The 16,164-nt window shown below is 52.4% G+C and overlaps 1 protein-coding gene across 2 annotated transcripts in view; it reads left to right on the top strand.

The window, feature by feature from the left end:
- Positions 1 to 15,906, top strand: part of BCL7A (BAF chromatin remodeling complex subunit BCL7A) — a 29,796-nt gene extending 13,890 nt beyond the window's left edge. Inside the window, exons 5-7 of one of the 2 annotated variants that reach the window (XM_082667958.1) lie at positions 2,263 to 2,430; positions 9,557 to 9,741; positions 13,024 to 15,906. In XM_082667958.1, the coding sequence (XP_082524084.1) occupies positions 2,263 to 2,430; positions 9,557 to 9,741; positions 13,024 to 13,095 (425 nt within the window). In that variant the 3' untranslated portion in view covers positions 13,096 to 15,906. The remainder of the gene's footprint in view (positions 1 to 2,262; positions 2,431 to 9,556; positions 9,742 to 13,023) is intronic. The other variant, XM_082667959.1, reaches the window with a different exon arrangement.
- The last annotated feature ends 258 nt before the right edge of the window (positions 15,907 to 16,164 follow it).

The raw sequence follows: 16,164 nt of genomic DNA, 5'->3' as shown, positions 1-16,164 counted from the left end.
ATCTCGGCATAGGAAGGAGGCTGAGATTTTCTCGAAAGGTAAATCGAGGGAGTTTATATCTTTTTTTTTTTAAGTCCCAGAATTCACGAGAGGATGCTTTTGTGTAATGAGCGCCCCAGAGTACACTTAAAATAAGATGCAATTTACCAAGTCAGGGCTGCAGGGCTGCCTGGCGCTTCCTCACCAGGTTGAGGTAGAGGAAAGACTCGGGGTTTGGGGCTGGTCTGCCCAGCCCGACCCAGGGGCTCTGCTGCTGGGACTCAGTTTCCCTATCCGGGAGGTTGTTGAGATTAAACGAGGTGACTGTAAATGCCCTGGCCTGGTGCCTGGCATGTAGTAGGTGCCCTGGATGTGTCGATGTGCTTCTCGTTTTCTCTCCTCTCCTTCCTTCCCTGTCTGTTTCTTTCTTTCTCTCTCTCTCATTTTTACAAAAATGGCCTTGATCCCAGGCGCACAGCATGGCCCAGGAAAGCAGGGTAACACCACATGGGTATCTGTAGTTTAAAATGACTCTTTGCTCGCTTCTCGGCCTTTCGGCTAAGATCGAGTGTAGTATCTGTTCTTATCAGTTTAATATCTGATACGTCCTCTATCCAAGGACAATATATTGAATGGATTTTTGGAGCAGGCGGTTGGAATAGGAGCTTGCTGTGTGTGGATGTGTGTCCCCTCCACACATCGACCTGGTATTGCAGTACCCCCAGGAATGGTGCACCCCCTTGGGGAATAACTCAGTATCAAAAGGCAAACTGTGGGGCCTTCCCTGGCGGTCCAGTGGTTAGGACTCAGCACTTTCACTGCTGAGGGCCTGGGTTTGATCCCTGGTCAGAGAACTAAGATCCCACAAGCCTCACGGTACGGCCAAAAAACTAATAAAATAAAATGACTCTTTGTGCCCAAGAAAGGGTGTCCAGGGCAAGGGGGGGGATGTGCCCCAGGATCCCCAGCTTGGCCCCCCAGCTCAACCCCTAATGCCCTTGCCCAGCTAACTTTCTTCCCCTTTTCCTTTTTATTATGAAAAAATGTCATAATAGAGAATAGTAGAGAGAATAGTATGATGAAACCCATGTGCCTACCCACCTAGGTTTTCGTAACGTTATGCCACATTTGCCTCATCTATTTTTTTGAATGTGTTAAGTTTTTTAATTGAACTACAATTTACAAGTAAAAAAATGCACAGCTCTCGAGTGTAAAATTCAGGGAATTCTGACAATTGTGTGCAGCCCATGCTAGAAGATTTTAAAGTGCGTTTCCCCACATCACGATACTTAAGTCTGTACCTAAACACTTCAGCACGCATCACTGATAAATGACATTTCTATCTACCCACTGTACCATTATCACTCCTAAAAAAATTAATTCCTTACTTTTAAACTCCAGACTGTATTCAGATTCCCCGTTTGTCCCAAAATGTCTCTCAGAGCTGGCACCTTCAAAACAGGGTACAGATAAATTCCATACGTCATGCCTAGTTGTGAGGTCTCTTAAATTTCTTTAATCTGTAATACGACAGTAATCTTCTCTGCTTCTCCTTTTATTTTTTTTTCTTTAGTTGCGTTGACTTGTTGGAAAGCCTGGGCTGGTTGTCCTGTAAAATATCCACTTTCTGTTGTGAACTTGTTGCCCTTTCTCTGCCTTTTATTTTGTATCAAGTGGAATTGGTCCACAGCTGGATCAGATCTGATGAAACGGTTTGACAGTGCTGCCTTGTGGGACCACTTTGGCCTTTGCAGTGCTTCAGAGCCAGGCCCACGAGATGTCTGGTTTCTTCACCCAGAACGAGACCTCACGTGACCCCCAAAGATTTTGTTTTATTTATTTATTTTTGGCCACACTGCGTGGCATGTAGGATCTTAGTTCCCCGACCAGGGATCAAACCCGAACCCGTGTTGCCTGCAGTGGGAGCTCGCATTCTTAACCACTGGACTGCCAGGGAAGTCCCCCTTTTTTTTTTTTTTTTTTTGGCCCAAAGATTTTCAATGTGCCGGGCCACCGTCTGCAGTCGGCTGCCGCTAACACAGGAGTCCCCTCAGTGAGTCGGGGAGGGGGAGCTCAGATGAGCCTCCACCCCGCGCAGGACGTGTGGGGCGGCCCTGGGTGGGCAGCTCAGCGGCCTCAGGAGGAAGAGGTGTCTCCTCCCCCGGGAGAGCGTCCTGTAGGGCTGCGGGCAGCAAGGCCGGGGGGACTGAGCCCCCCCAACGCCTTGAGTCAGCAGCCGCGGCATTTCACGCTGTGGTTCTGTTCCCCCCCCACCCTGTGCAGATGATAACAGCAACCAGAGCTCCATTGCAGACGCCTCCCCCATCAAACAGGAGAACAGCAGCAACTCCAGCCCCGCCCCCGAGCCCACCTCGGCCGCGCCCGGTGACGGCACCGATGCCAAGGCGGATGAGGCCCAGGCCGACGGGAAGGAGCTCCCCGGGGCCGAAGGTATGTGCCCTCAGGGGCTGGGCTCAGAGGCGGCCTCTCTCCGGCCAGCCTTCAGCCAGGCAGTTGGAAGGGTCTTTAAGGAGGTCCTGCCAAGTGCCGGCCCCCAGAAGGTGATGGTAGAAGAAAGGTAATGCCTGGAGCTCATATTCTTGAGGAGCAATTAAAAAGAATCATACAATGTAATATTTGGAAAATAAGTGCTTTGGAGAATTATAAAGTAAGAAAGGGGAGTGGGTTAGGGTTGCATTTTAAATAGGATAGTCAGGGAAGACCTCACTGAGAAGCTGACATGAGAGCAAACGAGGCTCAGGTTAGGGGAGGGAGCAAGCTCAGGTTAGGGGAGGGAGAAGAACATTGGGGGCGGTGCAAAGGCCCTGTGGCAGGAGCGTGCTCAGCGTGGCTGGGGAAGAAGGCATGAGGGTCTCAACAAGCGAGATGAGGTCAGAGAGGAGGCGGGACCTCGAGTGTCGGGGCTCATAGGCCACTTCACAGACCCGGGTCTTTATGCTGAGTGAGACAGGAGCCCTTGGGAGTTTGAATGCCGTGATATGAAGAATCACCTTGGTTGCCGTGATTGAATCAGACGATGGGGAGGCCAGGGCGGAGGCAGGGAGACCAGCGAGGGGGCTACTGTAGTTGTCCAGATGGGAGAGGATGGTGGCTGATGAGGTGGTAAGAAGGGGTCTGATTGCGGAGGACGTGTGTATACGTGTATATGTGTATTTATAGGCTGGTTTATTTTGAGGTTTCTGGCTTCTCTTTATTTGTTTAATCTTGAGTCTTCTGTTTATTTATTTATTTTAATGTTTGTTTATTTGGCTGCACTGGGTCTTGGTTGCGGGCGCGCGCAAACTCTTATTCATGGCACGTGGGATCTAGTTCCTCAACCAGGGATCGAACCTGGGCCCCGTACGTTGGGAGCACAGAGTCTTAGCCACTGGACCACCGGGGAAGTCCCTCTGGATTCTCTTTAAGTGAAAAATTTTCCAGTATACAGAAAAATTGAACAAATAGTATAATACTCTCCTGTATACCCACCAGCCAAACTCGTCAGTTGTTAATGTTTAATGTTTTGGGGTTTTTGGTTTTTGTTGGAGGGGGGTTGTGGTTTGGTTTGGTTTTTTGTGTTTTTTTGTGTTTTTTTGCTTTGCTTAAAAGTATTTTTTTCTGAGGCCATTTGACATTGAGTTGTAGACCTTATGACGTTTTGTCTCTAAACACTTCAGCATGCATCTTTTAAAAATAAGGACATTCTCTTACGTAGTCACGATGACCATTATTGCACCTAAGAAATTGAACAGTAGTCCCTGATTGTCTAATATCAAGGTGTGTTTCGGGGGCAGAGGTGAGAGTGTGTTCGATGGGCGGTGTGTGGGCTGTGAGAGAGGGGACTGGAGAGTGACTCTCGGCACCTGGAGGGACGGCCTTGCCCCCACCTGTGATGGGAGAGGTGGAAGGGCTGGGCCAGTGGGGTGTGGAGTGTGGAGGGGCAGGGCCAGGGCCATCTGGAGTGCCTGCAGATGCCCGAGTGCGGAGTTGGGGGTTCCAGGGAGAGGTCCGGGCTGATATGCTCTTACCTGGTGGGGCAAGGCAGCTGGCCTGGAGTCCGGGCTTCCAGATGCTTGCATCTCCTTGGGAGAAGGCCGTCCTGTGTTGCGGAATTCATTCACATCCCCTTCCGTTCTGTTCCACACACTTCACCCACGTCAGCCCCATGCAAAACTCCATGCCAGTCCTGGGTGACAGTCAGCTGAGTCCCACTCCTGACTCCCAAGAACTCGCGGGCAAGACAAGCACTGAAGCTGAGAATTACAGTCTACAGAGGTCGCAGACAGACTAGATCGAGCATGTGGTGTGCGGGTGTGACCATGGAGCCCAGTGGTGTTTTTATTTTTAATTGGAACTCGAGGCCGAAATTTTTTTTTTTATTGGAGTAAAATTGCTTTACAATGTTGTGTTAGTTTCTGCTGTACAGTGAAGTGAGTCAGCTATATGTATACCTGTATCCCCTCCTTGGACCTCCTTCCCCCCCATCTAGGTCATCACAGAGCACTGAGCTGAACTCCCTGTGCTTTACAGCAGGTTGTCGATGCCGAAATCGAAAAGTTGAGCGATTTCACTTAAAATAAGATCGATTTCCAGCCTCTCTTGAAAAGTGGGAAGATCTGGCAATACTGGACCTGCACTTCCATTGAGCAGCAACCAACTAGAGCAGAGATGTGTCTGCCTCTCCAGAGAGGGCCAGGAGGACCTACATTCACCAGTTACCACACTCCCCACCACACCCTATTGTCTCCCTGACGCTGAGGCCAAAGGCAGTTGCCATGTATTACACCGTGAGATCACTGTTGTTTTCTGTTTTTGTTTGTTTGTTTTTTTTGTCTCTGTGGCTTGTGGGATCTTAGTTCCCCGGCCAGGGATTGAACCCGGGCACTTGGCAGAGAAAGCGCAGAGTCCTAACCACTGGACCGCCAGGGAATTCCCTGTTTTTCTCATTGTTGATTTAAAAGGAAAGTTAATATGTTTCTTGAACCTTTTTCTCTAGTAAGAGTGGAAAAGTAAAAGGCTGAGAGGCTGGGGGAATGTACATTTCTTTGAGGAAGAAGAGAATATTCCTTTAGATTTTCTTTACAAAGCTTATTTGTGTTGGAATTAAATATTTGTCTCATTCATGGCACTGCCTGGCCCCTAAGGGGGCTTTTGAGCTCACAGTGAGATGCAGTAAGGAAAGGGAGCCTGGAAGGCTTCCCAGAGGAGGTGCTGTCTGACTTAGTCTTAAAGGATGAGCAGAGATAGGAGGGAACTGAGCAACCCAGGCAGAAGGGACTGCAGGGCAGTGCCTGGGAACGTGCGGGGGAAGATGCCCATGTGCCAGGAGCACCTCTGTGAAGGGGGTGCAGGTAACCCTACACAGGGGAAACAACCATGAATTAGGATGCAGATTGAAGTGCGCCCCCAGCTCTCCAGGGTCGTCCCCTTCCTCAGGGCGGACCACTGCTGAGTCTGTTTTGTAGCCTTCCAGAGACAGTCTGCACCTAGAAGCATCTGTATAAGATGATAACCTTTCTCTTTAGAACGCTTTCGCTTAGCCATCACCATGGAGATAATTCCACGTTAGGACACACGGGTTTGTCTTATTTTCTTTACCAGCCTATCATTGAATGACGTGAATGTGCCATGATTTATTTAAATAGTCCCCGCGTTGGTGGTCATTTGGGTTGTTTCTGTCTTTTTCCTACACCGACAGTGCTGGAGGGAGTCTTGTGTGCACGCCTCTTTGCTTCTTTGCTCAGGTGTGAGTGGGTGTGCAGGACGCGGCCCTGGAAGGGGGCTGTGGAGACGAAGGGCACGCCCTCTGTAGGCCCTGCGGGGTCTTCCTCCAGCGAGCCGGTGGGCGGAACGGCAGAGCAGGGCCTTTCAGCCTGGGCACTGTGGGCATGTGAGGCCGGATGAGTCTTTGCTGTGGGGAGTCCTGTGCGTGGCGGGGTATTAAGAAGCACCCCTGTCACTAGATGCCAGTGGCATGCCCCACCCCCAGTCGTGACACCAAAAATGTTTCTAGATGGGGCCAAATGTCCCCTGGGGGAGCAGGGGACAGAATCGTCCCCAGTTGAGAACTCTGTCCCAGGGACTTTGGCGCCGCCTTCTCCCGTGTACAGCACGTGGGCATCCCCTCTCGTTCCCATGGGGCCCCCCCGCCCAGGCCTGGCGGGGGGAGGTGCTGGGACGGGGCCGTGGACACAGGACAGCTCGTCACATCTGAGCCGACCCTTGCTGGCCGAGTGGCCTCAGGCCAGCAGCATCACCTGCGTGCCTTCCTGCTTCCTTGTTCATAAGATGAGACCAATAAAAGTTGCCTCTCCTCTGGAGGCTGGAAAGGAGGCGGGGCTCGCGGGGGTGGGGCAGCGGGAGGGCGGAGCGATCCTGGGGGAGCTGGGGGCGGGGCCTGCGGGGCCCGGTGCGGACCACTCCTGGCTTCTTGCTTGCTGGGTTTGTTTGTTTGCTTGTTTGTTTTTGCATTGGGAGTCTTAACCACTGGACCGCCAGGAAGTCCCAGTGGCTTCTTACTTTCTGGCCATAGCCTCGTTTCTCCCGTGTTTGGGGTGTGCGGCTGCTTTGCCCTAAAGGGTCCGGTAGAGCTCGGCAGCGGGATTACGTCTGGGGTCGGTGCTTCCATAACCTCTCCCTACCATCCGCAGCCCCACGCCCCATCACAGGTCCAGGTGGGAGCCACACCGGGGTCCCTCCTGGCCGGGCCAGGCCTCTGGGCCGGCACAGTTGCCCAGCTTTGACCAGGAGGGACCGCGCTGGCGGCCAGGCCTGCCTGCCCACAGCCCGGGGCTGCCGAGCTCCTGCGGGAAGGACAAGAGGCGGACCCTCGGGCCTTCCCAGGTTGGGGCCTACTGCCTGCGGGACAGGGCGGGTTGGTCGCCAGCTGTTGACCTTGCTTTGAACTTGTTTACTGCTGAGTGAGTTCAGGGAATGACATAATGTCCAAACTCCCTGGACTAAATTTAGGCCCTCGGAAAATAATTTCCCCTGAGCTGGTTCCAGTGCTGTTGGGTTAAGAGAATCAGGCCGCTGCAGCGAGGCCTGGAACGCTCCGCCAGCTCTAAGGCCAGTTCCCACTGCGCTCTTGGGCCGGTCAAGGGATTAGTGTGACTTTCTGGGTGACCGGCCACCTTCATGATTTCTAAGCCTGCAACGGGGCCCTTACCTTCCTCTCCACTCTGCAAAGCCCACCGGGTAGGGCAGGAAAGGATCTGTAGTCACAGAGAAGGAGGACGATAACGGCTGCAAAGGTTTGTTAAAGCAAACATATATTATGAACTAGAATATAAGGTTAACATGGATATTTTCTTTTTTTTAAATTGAGATGAAATTCCCGTAGCATAAAAGGAAGCATTTTAAATTGAGCAGTTCAGTACCGTTTAGCACATTCATAATGTTGTGCAGTCATCACCTCTGTCTAGTTCCAAACTGTTCTCATCACTCTAAAAGGAAACCCTGTATCTTTTGGCTGTCACTCCCCATTCCCCCCAGTCCCTAGCAACCACCAGCCTGGTTTCTGTCTCTGTGGACAGAGACAGAAACATTATCTGGACATTTCATATATATAAAGAGAGTCATGGAATATGTGACTTTTGGCGGACTTCTTTCAATCAGCATCATGTTTTCAAGGTTCGTCCACATTGTAGCCTGTGTCAGTGCTTCATTCCTTTTTATGGCTGAATAATATTCCATTGTGTGGATGGACCACATTTTGTTTATCCGTTCATCCGTTAATTGACATTTGGGCTGTTTCCACCTTTTGGCCGTCGTGAATAGTGTCGCTGTATTTGTGTACAGGTGTCAGTTTGAGGACCTGTTTTCAGTTCTTGTGGGTCTATCCTACAAATGGAATTGCTGAGTCGTACAGGAATTCTATTTTTAAATTTTTGAGGAACTGCTGTTACATGGATTTTAAAGGTAAAACTAAAAATATCAAAGATATGGCAGGTTTATGGGGAGTTTGTTTCTCTGCCCTAGATAATCCCTCATTTACTCCCACCTGGGATTATTTTGCTGCTTGGATACTTCTGTCTTTCCATTTAATCCTCACAGCGGCTCAACGGGGCGGCTACTGTCAACCTTGACTTGACGGAGGGTGAGGGATCTGAGACCCAGGAACAAGGGGCAGAGGCAGTATTAGAACCCAGGCCGGTTTCTAGACCCTGTGTCCCCCTCCCCAGACACCAGCTTGTAGGTGTAGCCCAGGGACCTCAGTGAGGTGGACCCCTGACCCTCCCCGTGGTGGCAGGAGAACCCAGCTCAGACCCTGGCGGGGTGTCGGGTTTCCTGGCACTGCCCTGAGCGATCAGGACTGCTGGTTTAGGGGAAGTGAGAGCGTGTGTTAACCGAAGCTCCCCTGGGCTCCCCTGGGATGGATGGGCTGAGGGTCAGCCTCCTTGGGAGGAGGGCTGCAGCTCCTTCCCGCCCTGTCCCCAGCCCTGGAGTGCTGCCTGCTTTCCCCCATTTCCCCATGTTGCTTGCCTGCTTTAGAACTTAAGCCTGGAATTTTTTTTCCCCTTTGTTATGCCTCTGCCTCAGAAACCCCAGAAAGTAAGGCGTTCTTGAGTATTTTAGTGCACTCTTTACACATTAGGGTGACATATGTTGTTGGTGTCTCGAATGCAAGCAGAGCTGAGCCCTGGGCGTGATGTGGCTGCTCCCTCCCTGCGCTCTGTGCCCAAAATAAGCTTCAGGTACGACGGCCGTTCCCCCTTCTTCCAAAGCCGCATCACCTCACACAACCCGCTAGGGCCTGCACCTTCCTTCTGCTGAAGGAATATGGTGGGGGGAGCAGGGAGACCGATGCATGAGAAACAGCTCAAATGACTGGCAAAACGGGACTCATTAAATAAGCGATTGCTTGATAGAATGCTGTGCGGCCATCTTGGAGGCTCTTGTATTTACAGAGTTTTTGAGGACATGTATTTTGGAGAAAGTCTTCCAAAATACTATGAGGTCCCTAGTTGGGGAGAGTGTAGAACTGTAGGCATGTAGGGAGAAAACATCTGGAAAGATGGATCCTCTAAATCCTCTAAAATGTTAGTGGTGTGGTAGCTGTGGATGGCAAGATAGTTGGTGATTTAATTTTTTTCTGTATTTTCTGTTTCTTGCAATGACAATCAGAAAAATATCCATATTATTAAGAGAAATGTTTACAAAGGGGCAAGTTACCTCTGTGGATTCCCCAGCTGGAGAAGGCAGGCTCCCTAAAGGAAGAGGGAGGAGTCAGCAGCCATGATGGTTGGAGCGTGCTGTGTCCACCAGAGGGCGCCAGGTGCACGCAGCACAAAGCATCCTGTAGCATCCTTTAGGTGGCCTCTCAGGGCACTTGGTAGGTAATAGGTGTGCAAGGGGAAGGGTCAGAGGCCGCAGGGCTAGAGTGGGGCCTGGCTGCTTAAAATGAGATCCCTAAGAATAAGCAAGGCACTTCCCAAGCCCCCCAGCCTCCTTGCCGTCCTGACAGACCGCCTGGCCACAAAACTACCCAATTCCAGGTATTTTTAGTAGTTGGTCCATCTGGCTCCGCATCTCCCGTGTCTGAAAACAGCTTCTGTCGTCTTGCTTTTTCCCTCAGATGCTTCTGACGAGCAGAATTCACAGTCTTCAATGGAAAACTCGATGAACAGTTCAGAGCAAGTAGAACGGCAGCCATCTGGAGATGTGGGTCTGGCCGCAGAGACATCCACAATCTCTCAGGTACCTCGGTCGAGGTCTCAGAGGGGCAGCCAGGTCGGCCAGGAGCCCGCTGGGGTGTCGGGGGTACGTCAAAAGGCGTTTTGCTGTTCTGTTGCGTTGTTTGCTCTTTGGACGATTGGAACTGTCTGGTACTCATTGAGCAGGATGTGTGAGCATCCTTCTGTGTCAGAGCTGGTCACTGGGGCCCATGGAGAAGGAGGAGACACACGGGTCTGGCCCTTGGGGTGGGTCCTTTATCCCAGCCTCAGCCTCACCACTTTGTTTATTCGGGTCCACAAAAGCACTGCCCGGTCTCAGTGACCCAAAGTCAACTTCCCTTAGAGCTGGGAAGATAAGACTTCAAAGTCCGAAATGCCCGATGAATCATCCTTTGGAATTTCGCGGCTGACAGCACTCCCCCTGCTCGGACCCCTTTCTGGGTCATCACTGTTTGCCACGATCTGGTCTGAATCAGACAGTGCAGACTCAGGTGGCTTTGTGGACAGGAGGAAATGTCCCGGGTTCGAATCCCAGATCCTTCACTTGGCACACATGAGCCTCAGCATCTCCAGCTGCTAAAATGGGATCACGGAACTGTCTTGGGGCCTGGGTGCGGGCGAGAGCAGAGAATGTGGCTAACACACTTAACACAGAGCTGCGCGCACGAGGTGCACCCGTGTTGCCTCGGCCTCCATGGTGATTTTTTTACCATCAGCCCTCTGTGCTTATCTAAGAGGTCTGAGGACTCAGGTATCAAAACTTCAACTAATAAGACTGTTTCCACTTTGCTGAGTATTTTCATACCTGGGGAGAAATTGACAAGTAGCAGAAAGAAGTCTATACTTCTGTCTGTCTGTACTCTGGGGAGCCTTCAAGCAGGCCTTCCGCAGAGGAAAGTGCCTCTCAGATTTTCACATCTCCAGCCCTTGGATCTGCAGCCCCCGTTCAGCCTGTAGAACACCCTTCCAAAGGCCCAAAGACCCAGAGGTGGTGTCGATGAAAGATGTCTTTGCAGTGGCAGAAAATCGGCCACAACCTAAGTGTATTGGAAGGATTCAATAAATCTGGGGTCATGGATAAAACAGCCTGCTATGCAGCTGTTAAAAAGAGTATGTTGACCCAGGTACAGATAGAGAACAAAGAAATATTCTCACAATGTGAAATGGAAAACACAAGGCAGAGCCTCGAGCATAGCACGAGCCCATTTGATTAAAACTGCGATACAAGTCAAAGCCTCATGTAGATAGATCTGGTAAAACCAAGAAGCAGCTGGGGTCTCCCGGCCTCTTGAACTCAGTGGAGGAAAGATAGCTTGAAACCTGGATCCACACCCTGGGGGCATGTAATGCTCTCCACTGACATCTGAAAAGTCCAGGGGTCTTCCATTCTAACACGCCTCCCCCACGCACTCCCATTTCCAGGGACCCAGACCTGAAATGGGATCTCTTCTGCCGTTTTCATGCTCACATAGACATGCCACCTGTCTCCAGAGCTGCGAGGTTTGTGAGCAAGGCGAAGGGTGCGCCGCACTAAAGCGAACAGCTTGGCCTTGGTGTGCAGCCATTCCTGTTCAAAAAAGAACAGCGCCTCCCCGTCCCCTTTCTCAGCCCCTCCCTCCTGCCCTCTCCCTTACGCAGGACAGTTGTCTTGTCTCCAGGGTCCACTCCCAAACTCACATACTGTCCCCCACCGCGCCCCCCATGCAAGTGCTCTGCAGACACTTCACCCGAACGGGATCCACCTTCCCCGGAAGGCAAGAGCTTTTAGCACTTTAATAAGGAAAAGGGAGGGGTGCCTCCCTGCTGTACCTGCTCTCAGGGTTTTCCTCAAGAAACTCATACACATCCTACATCAAGGCCCAGGGCTCTCTGTTTCACATTTATTGGGTACCCACTGTGTGTCGGGCAGTAAGCTGGGTACGAGGTAGCCCGGGTGAGCCAGCAGACATGGTCCCCCAGCCCTCGCGGGGCTCACGATGGGGTTGGCGGGTGTGGGGGGGGCGAGACACAGCTGGGAGACAGCAGACACAGGTGGGCCACAGTTCATGCCGCAGGAGGACGGGAGTGGGTCAGTGAGGAGATGCTTAATAGGAGCAGAGTGCCCTCCTGGATGGCGTAAGCGGGGGGCAGTGGAGGGCTGAGAAGTTAGGGAGGCGAGGGCAGGCTTTCTAGGCAGAGGGGACCGAGGGTGCACAGGTCCGGAGACAGGAGCCGTCCTGAGGAGCGGAAGGGGAGGCTGGACGAGGAGGACGGGACGGAGGGGAGAGTGGGAGGCCGCCTCTGCCTGGCGAGGAGCTGGGCTTCTGTTCTGAGGCCAGTGGGACAGCAGTCTATGTAGAATCTCTACTTTGAGAAGCTCTCTTGGGCTCTGCTCAAGGCCGGGTAGGGCGGCCGTGGAGCGGCTGCTGCACCAGTCAGATGAGGGTTGGAGGCTCATGTGTGGACAGGGTGGCAGGCAGAGGGCAGAGGGGGTGGGCCGAGGGTCTCTGGAGTTGGAGTTGGGCATGCGGGCATGGAGAGGAGGGAGGGCTCCAGGGTCCACTGTATCCCAGGCAGACAGTGGTGCTGTCGCCAGCTGTGGGAGCACCGGTTAGGACGGGCAAAGTCAGGAGCTGAATTCGGGTGGTGGGTCAGGTTGGAGCTGCCTGGGATGGTGGCGTGAGAAGGTCGAGGGAGAGGCAGACGAGTGAGCGTTGAACTTTTTTTTTTTTTTGCGGTACACGGGCCTCTCACTGTTGTGGCCTCTCCCGTTGCGGAGCACAGGCTCCGGACGCGCAGGCTCAGCGGCCATGGCTCACGGGCCCAGCCGCTCCGTGGCACGTGGGATCCTCCGGGACCGGGGCATGAACCCACGTCCCCTGCATCGGCAGGCGGACTCTCAACCACTGCGCCACCAGGGAAGCCCTGAACTTTCTGTTTTTTGAGTCCCGGGACTTCTTGGGAATTTGGTGGCAACGATGGACCCTTCCCCCAGAATAACAGACTTGTGTACATTCCACAGTGCTGAGTGTCTGCCCCGGGCCGGGCACCTGTGCTGAGCCCTGGATGAGCAGTTGTTAACACGGCCAGATTGGTCTAGCCTTCGAGCTTGCAGAGGTAAACCTGAAACTGCGGATATAATTACCCTGCAGCTAATGAGAGATTGGAAGACATGAGTGACATGGGCTTGGTGGACACAGGAGCAGCTTGGGTGTGAGGCTCCCCATGGGTCCACGAACCTTTTTAAGTCCACGAAAGGGTCACAGGGTCAGAACCGCGGACACCCGCCCTTGGGTCCTTCCTGGGCTGATCTGCAACCTCCCGGCTGACCTGAGTCGCTTTCCTGGGGTCTCAACCTGTGTTTCTCTTTTCTTCTTCTGCCCCCAAGGACCTGGAAGGAGTGCCACCCTCCAAAAAGATGAAACTGGAGGCGTCGCAACAAAACTCCGAGGAGATGTAGACACCGAGTTCAGTCCTCTGATCCACTTCTCACGGGAGATGCATCAGCAGGCCTAATTCTAGAACAACCTCACCCGAGCGGATCCCTGTTGGGTGCGAAGGGAACTACTAACTTTTCAAGTTTACCAAGTGCAAATCCAAGAAAACCTAGAATGGCGTAATTTCTCAGACACTGAAGAACTTCTTGCTGTGAAGCAAAACACTCGAATCTTGAAGTGACTGTCCTGGGGAAGGCGGGGTCGACAGCTCAGGAGCGTCTGCACACTGTCTCTGAAGCCAAGATTACATTTGTGTTGCTGCTGTATTTTTTTTTTTTTTTCCATTTCTCTATTTAAGGATGTAAGCTATCTGAGGGTGGTACCGATCAGGAATTCGCTTTTTCATCGAGGCTTTTCACTGTTCAACTGATTTCTTCCACTTTCTTTTTTTGTGCCTTGTGCCCTTGAGGTGACCTCTGGCATGTTTTCCTGGTTGTTTTGCATCTCCCCTTGCAAGTGCCCTCTTGGTTCAGTTCAGGCAGCCATTGCCCCAGTCCTCACATCTCTCTCCTCCCTGCCCCAGGACTTCAGCTGGAGCGGACCAGGCAGGGACAAGGAGAGCCCGAGGCTGCAGAAGAGCAGGACCTCCCCGGCAGCCTGACTTCCCGGTCCAGGGGGCTGAGGGACACACCCTGAGCCCCAGTGGGGGACAGCACCAGCCTCCAGGGTCCGAGGAGTCTCCGATGTCTGGGCACCGTCCCTAAGGGCTTCCGCAGAGCCCTTCGATTGTCCTGGCACCTCCCCCTCTGCCGCCACCACACCGCGTCCTCCCGCACCTCCGAGGACGGACTGGCTTCTGCCGCTGACTGCAGGGTTGTCTCCTTAAGACGATAAAGGGGCGGAGGAGGCTGGGAGCAGACGGGAGGAATAGCTGGTGCTGAACTTTCTCTCATAGGACGTTGCTTGGATTTCAAATCCACAGTCACCTGCTGCCCTCTGCTCGCCGCCCTCCCCCCCAGCTCCACCCGTCCCCACCTGCAGAGGAGGCGAGGTTGCAGTCGGCCAAAATCCAAAATCCGCTTGCTTCTACATACCGTTCCGACTCCCAGAGCCAACAGTTGGATCGTGTCTCATTCCCGGATGCGCCGACGCTCCCAGACGCTGCCATGGGGGAGTGGGCCTTGAGGGTTGGACCTCGAAGGCCAGAAACGAGGCACGGAGGACCTGGAGAGCTTTGCGCTCCTCCAGAAAGGGGCAGCCGGGTCCCTCCCCCGCCTCCATCCCCTGCCTGCACTGGGACAGCTTCATCTCACTAAAATGGAGATGCCTCCCCCCCCTTGGACAAACTGCCTAATTGTTGGGTTCTGAGGCCTGGTTTGCTCTTAATTCCTACACGGACTCCTCAGACCTTAACCCTTTCCCTGAGCTTTCTTTACTGCACTGGAGTTCCAACTCCCTTTGAGTTGTATGGCGGGGAGGGAGGGTTCGGGGGTTTGTTGGTGGTTTTATTCTTTTTTTCTGTTTGTTTGTTTGTTTTTGTTTTGGCTAATTGGTGCATATTCAGGTACCACCTTGTTCCCATGTGGATCTCTCTCCTGACCACCATGGAGAGCGTCTGCCAGATTCCATTTCTAAGAGTGTCTGAGGGTGAGGCTCTTACTTGTGTTTTAAGGGAGCCAATCTATTTCCTGCACTTCAAGAAGAATCAAAATGTTCCTGAATTTCAAATACCTCATGCAAAAATGTCTCCTGAAACAAGGGAAGAAAAAAAAAAAAAACGGACTTTGAAAATCTTAATGTTGAAGTTAGCGATGCCGAAAGGTTTGTCTTAAAAAAAAAAAAAATCCTTATCAATTTCGCCCCTTAGGCAGGCAGTTCTGCGGAGAACTGTGTCCTGCGTTACCTCTCAGCGTATCTCAAGGCGGCTTTACCTCCAGACCCTATAGAGTTAGAGTTAACTTTTTCCTTTGCAGCAAAACTCCATTTGGATGAAAGATGAATTCGGATATTTATTTCCTCTTCTTTTTTGGGAAACGAGAGGTTACAAGCAAGACAGCTGAAGGAGAATCACACACGCATCCGTGGAAACAGCAGGGTCCTCTCGACAGGCAAGGGGAGTGGACACGGTTAAGGATGAACGAAGAGGACACCCAGGATACGAGGCTGTCATTAGTTTTTCTCTGAAGTGCCTGAAGGTAGGAATGGGCCGGGGGTCGGGACCGACGGGGCCCCTCCACGGCCATGCCAGGCAGAGCGCCAGCGGCCCTGCACTCCATCCACGCCGGCCGGGAAGGCCTTCCACGCGGGATGATGAGACTGCAAAAATCCAGACGTGCTTCCTTCCCCGACGCGGCTCGCTCCTCAGCCGCCGTTCCCCACCCCTCGCCCCCAGTCCCACCACAGAATCTAAGACCTTTCAGCCGGCGAGCCAGAGGCGGGGGTCCTAAGCGAATGCCTTCCGCGGACACCAGGCCCCGCGGCCTAAAGGGCTCCCGGGGCAAACTTACTCCCCGAAAAACTTGAAGTTGGGGATGCTGCAGCTACACATTCCACAAAGTGCTGGCACTTAGCCCCATAACCCGAAGGCGGTAGACCGACTCAAAGGGTGGTGACCTCCCATTACCAACGATGTCATGGTTTGGAATGTTCATTATCAGCCAAGGACCTGCTTAGAGGTATAAAGACCTTTTTTCACTGTTACCTAATTTTTTTTTTCCTTAAGATTTTTTTTTTTGGTGTGTTGTACAGCAGTATAATTTTTCACTTATTTATTCCATCAGTAGATATGGTTTGTACAATGTACAATGGTTCCATTTCAGAAAATAAAAACTCAAATCATGAACACGATGCGATTTTTGTAGCATCATGATACAGAGTAAATAAAATCCAGTGGATGGTGAGAAGGTCCCCCACCGGCTGGCGTCTCCTGCACGGCCACGTGGCCCTGACTTTGTACACGACTTGCATGCAGGCACTGTGGCCTCCGCCTCCTGTGGTCGGTCGTGATAGCTGCCATCATTAAGCACCAGCTGGATGCTGTGGGCGGGTGTTGTTTGCCATCTTATGCAGACAGCCTCTTGCCGAGTCAGCGC

Source organism: Grampus griseus, assembly GCF_964374135.1.
Source record: "Grampus griseus genome assembly, chromosome: 12".
In the NCBI taxonomy this organism is placed as follows: domain Eukaryota; kingdom Metazoa; phylum Chordata; class Mammalia; order Artiodactyla; family Delphinidae; genus Grampus; species Grampus griseus.
Note: the sequence above shows the minus strand (reverse complement) of the source record. Positions and strands in the feature narration are given on the sequence as shown.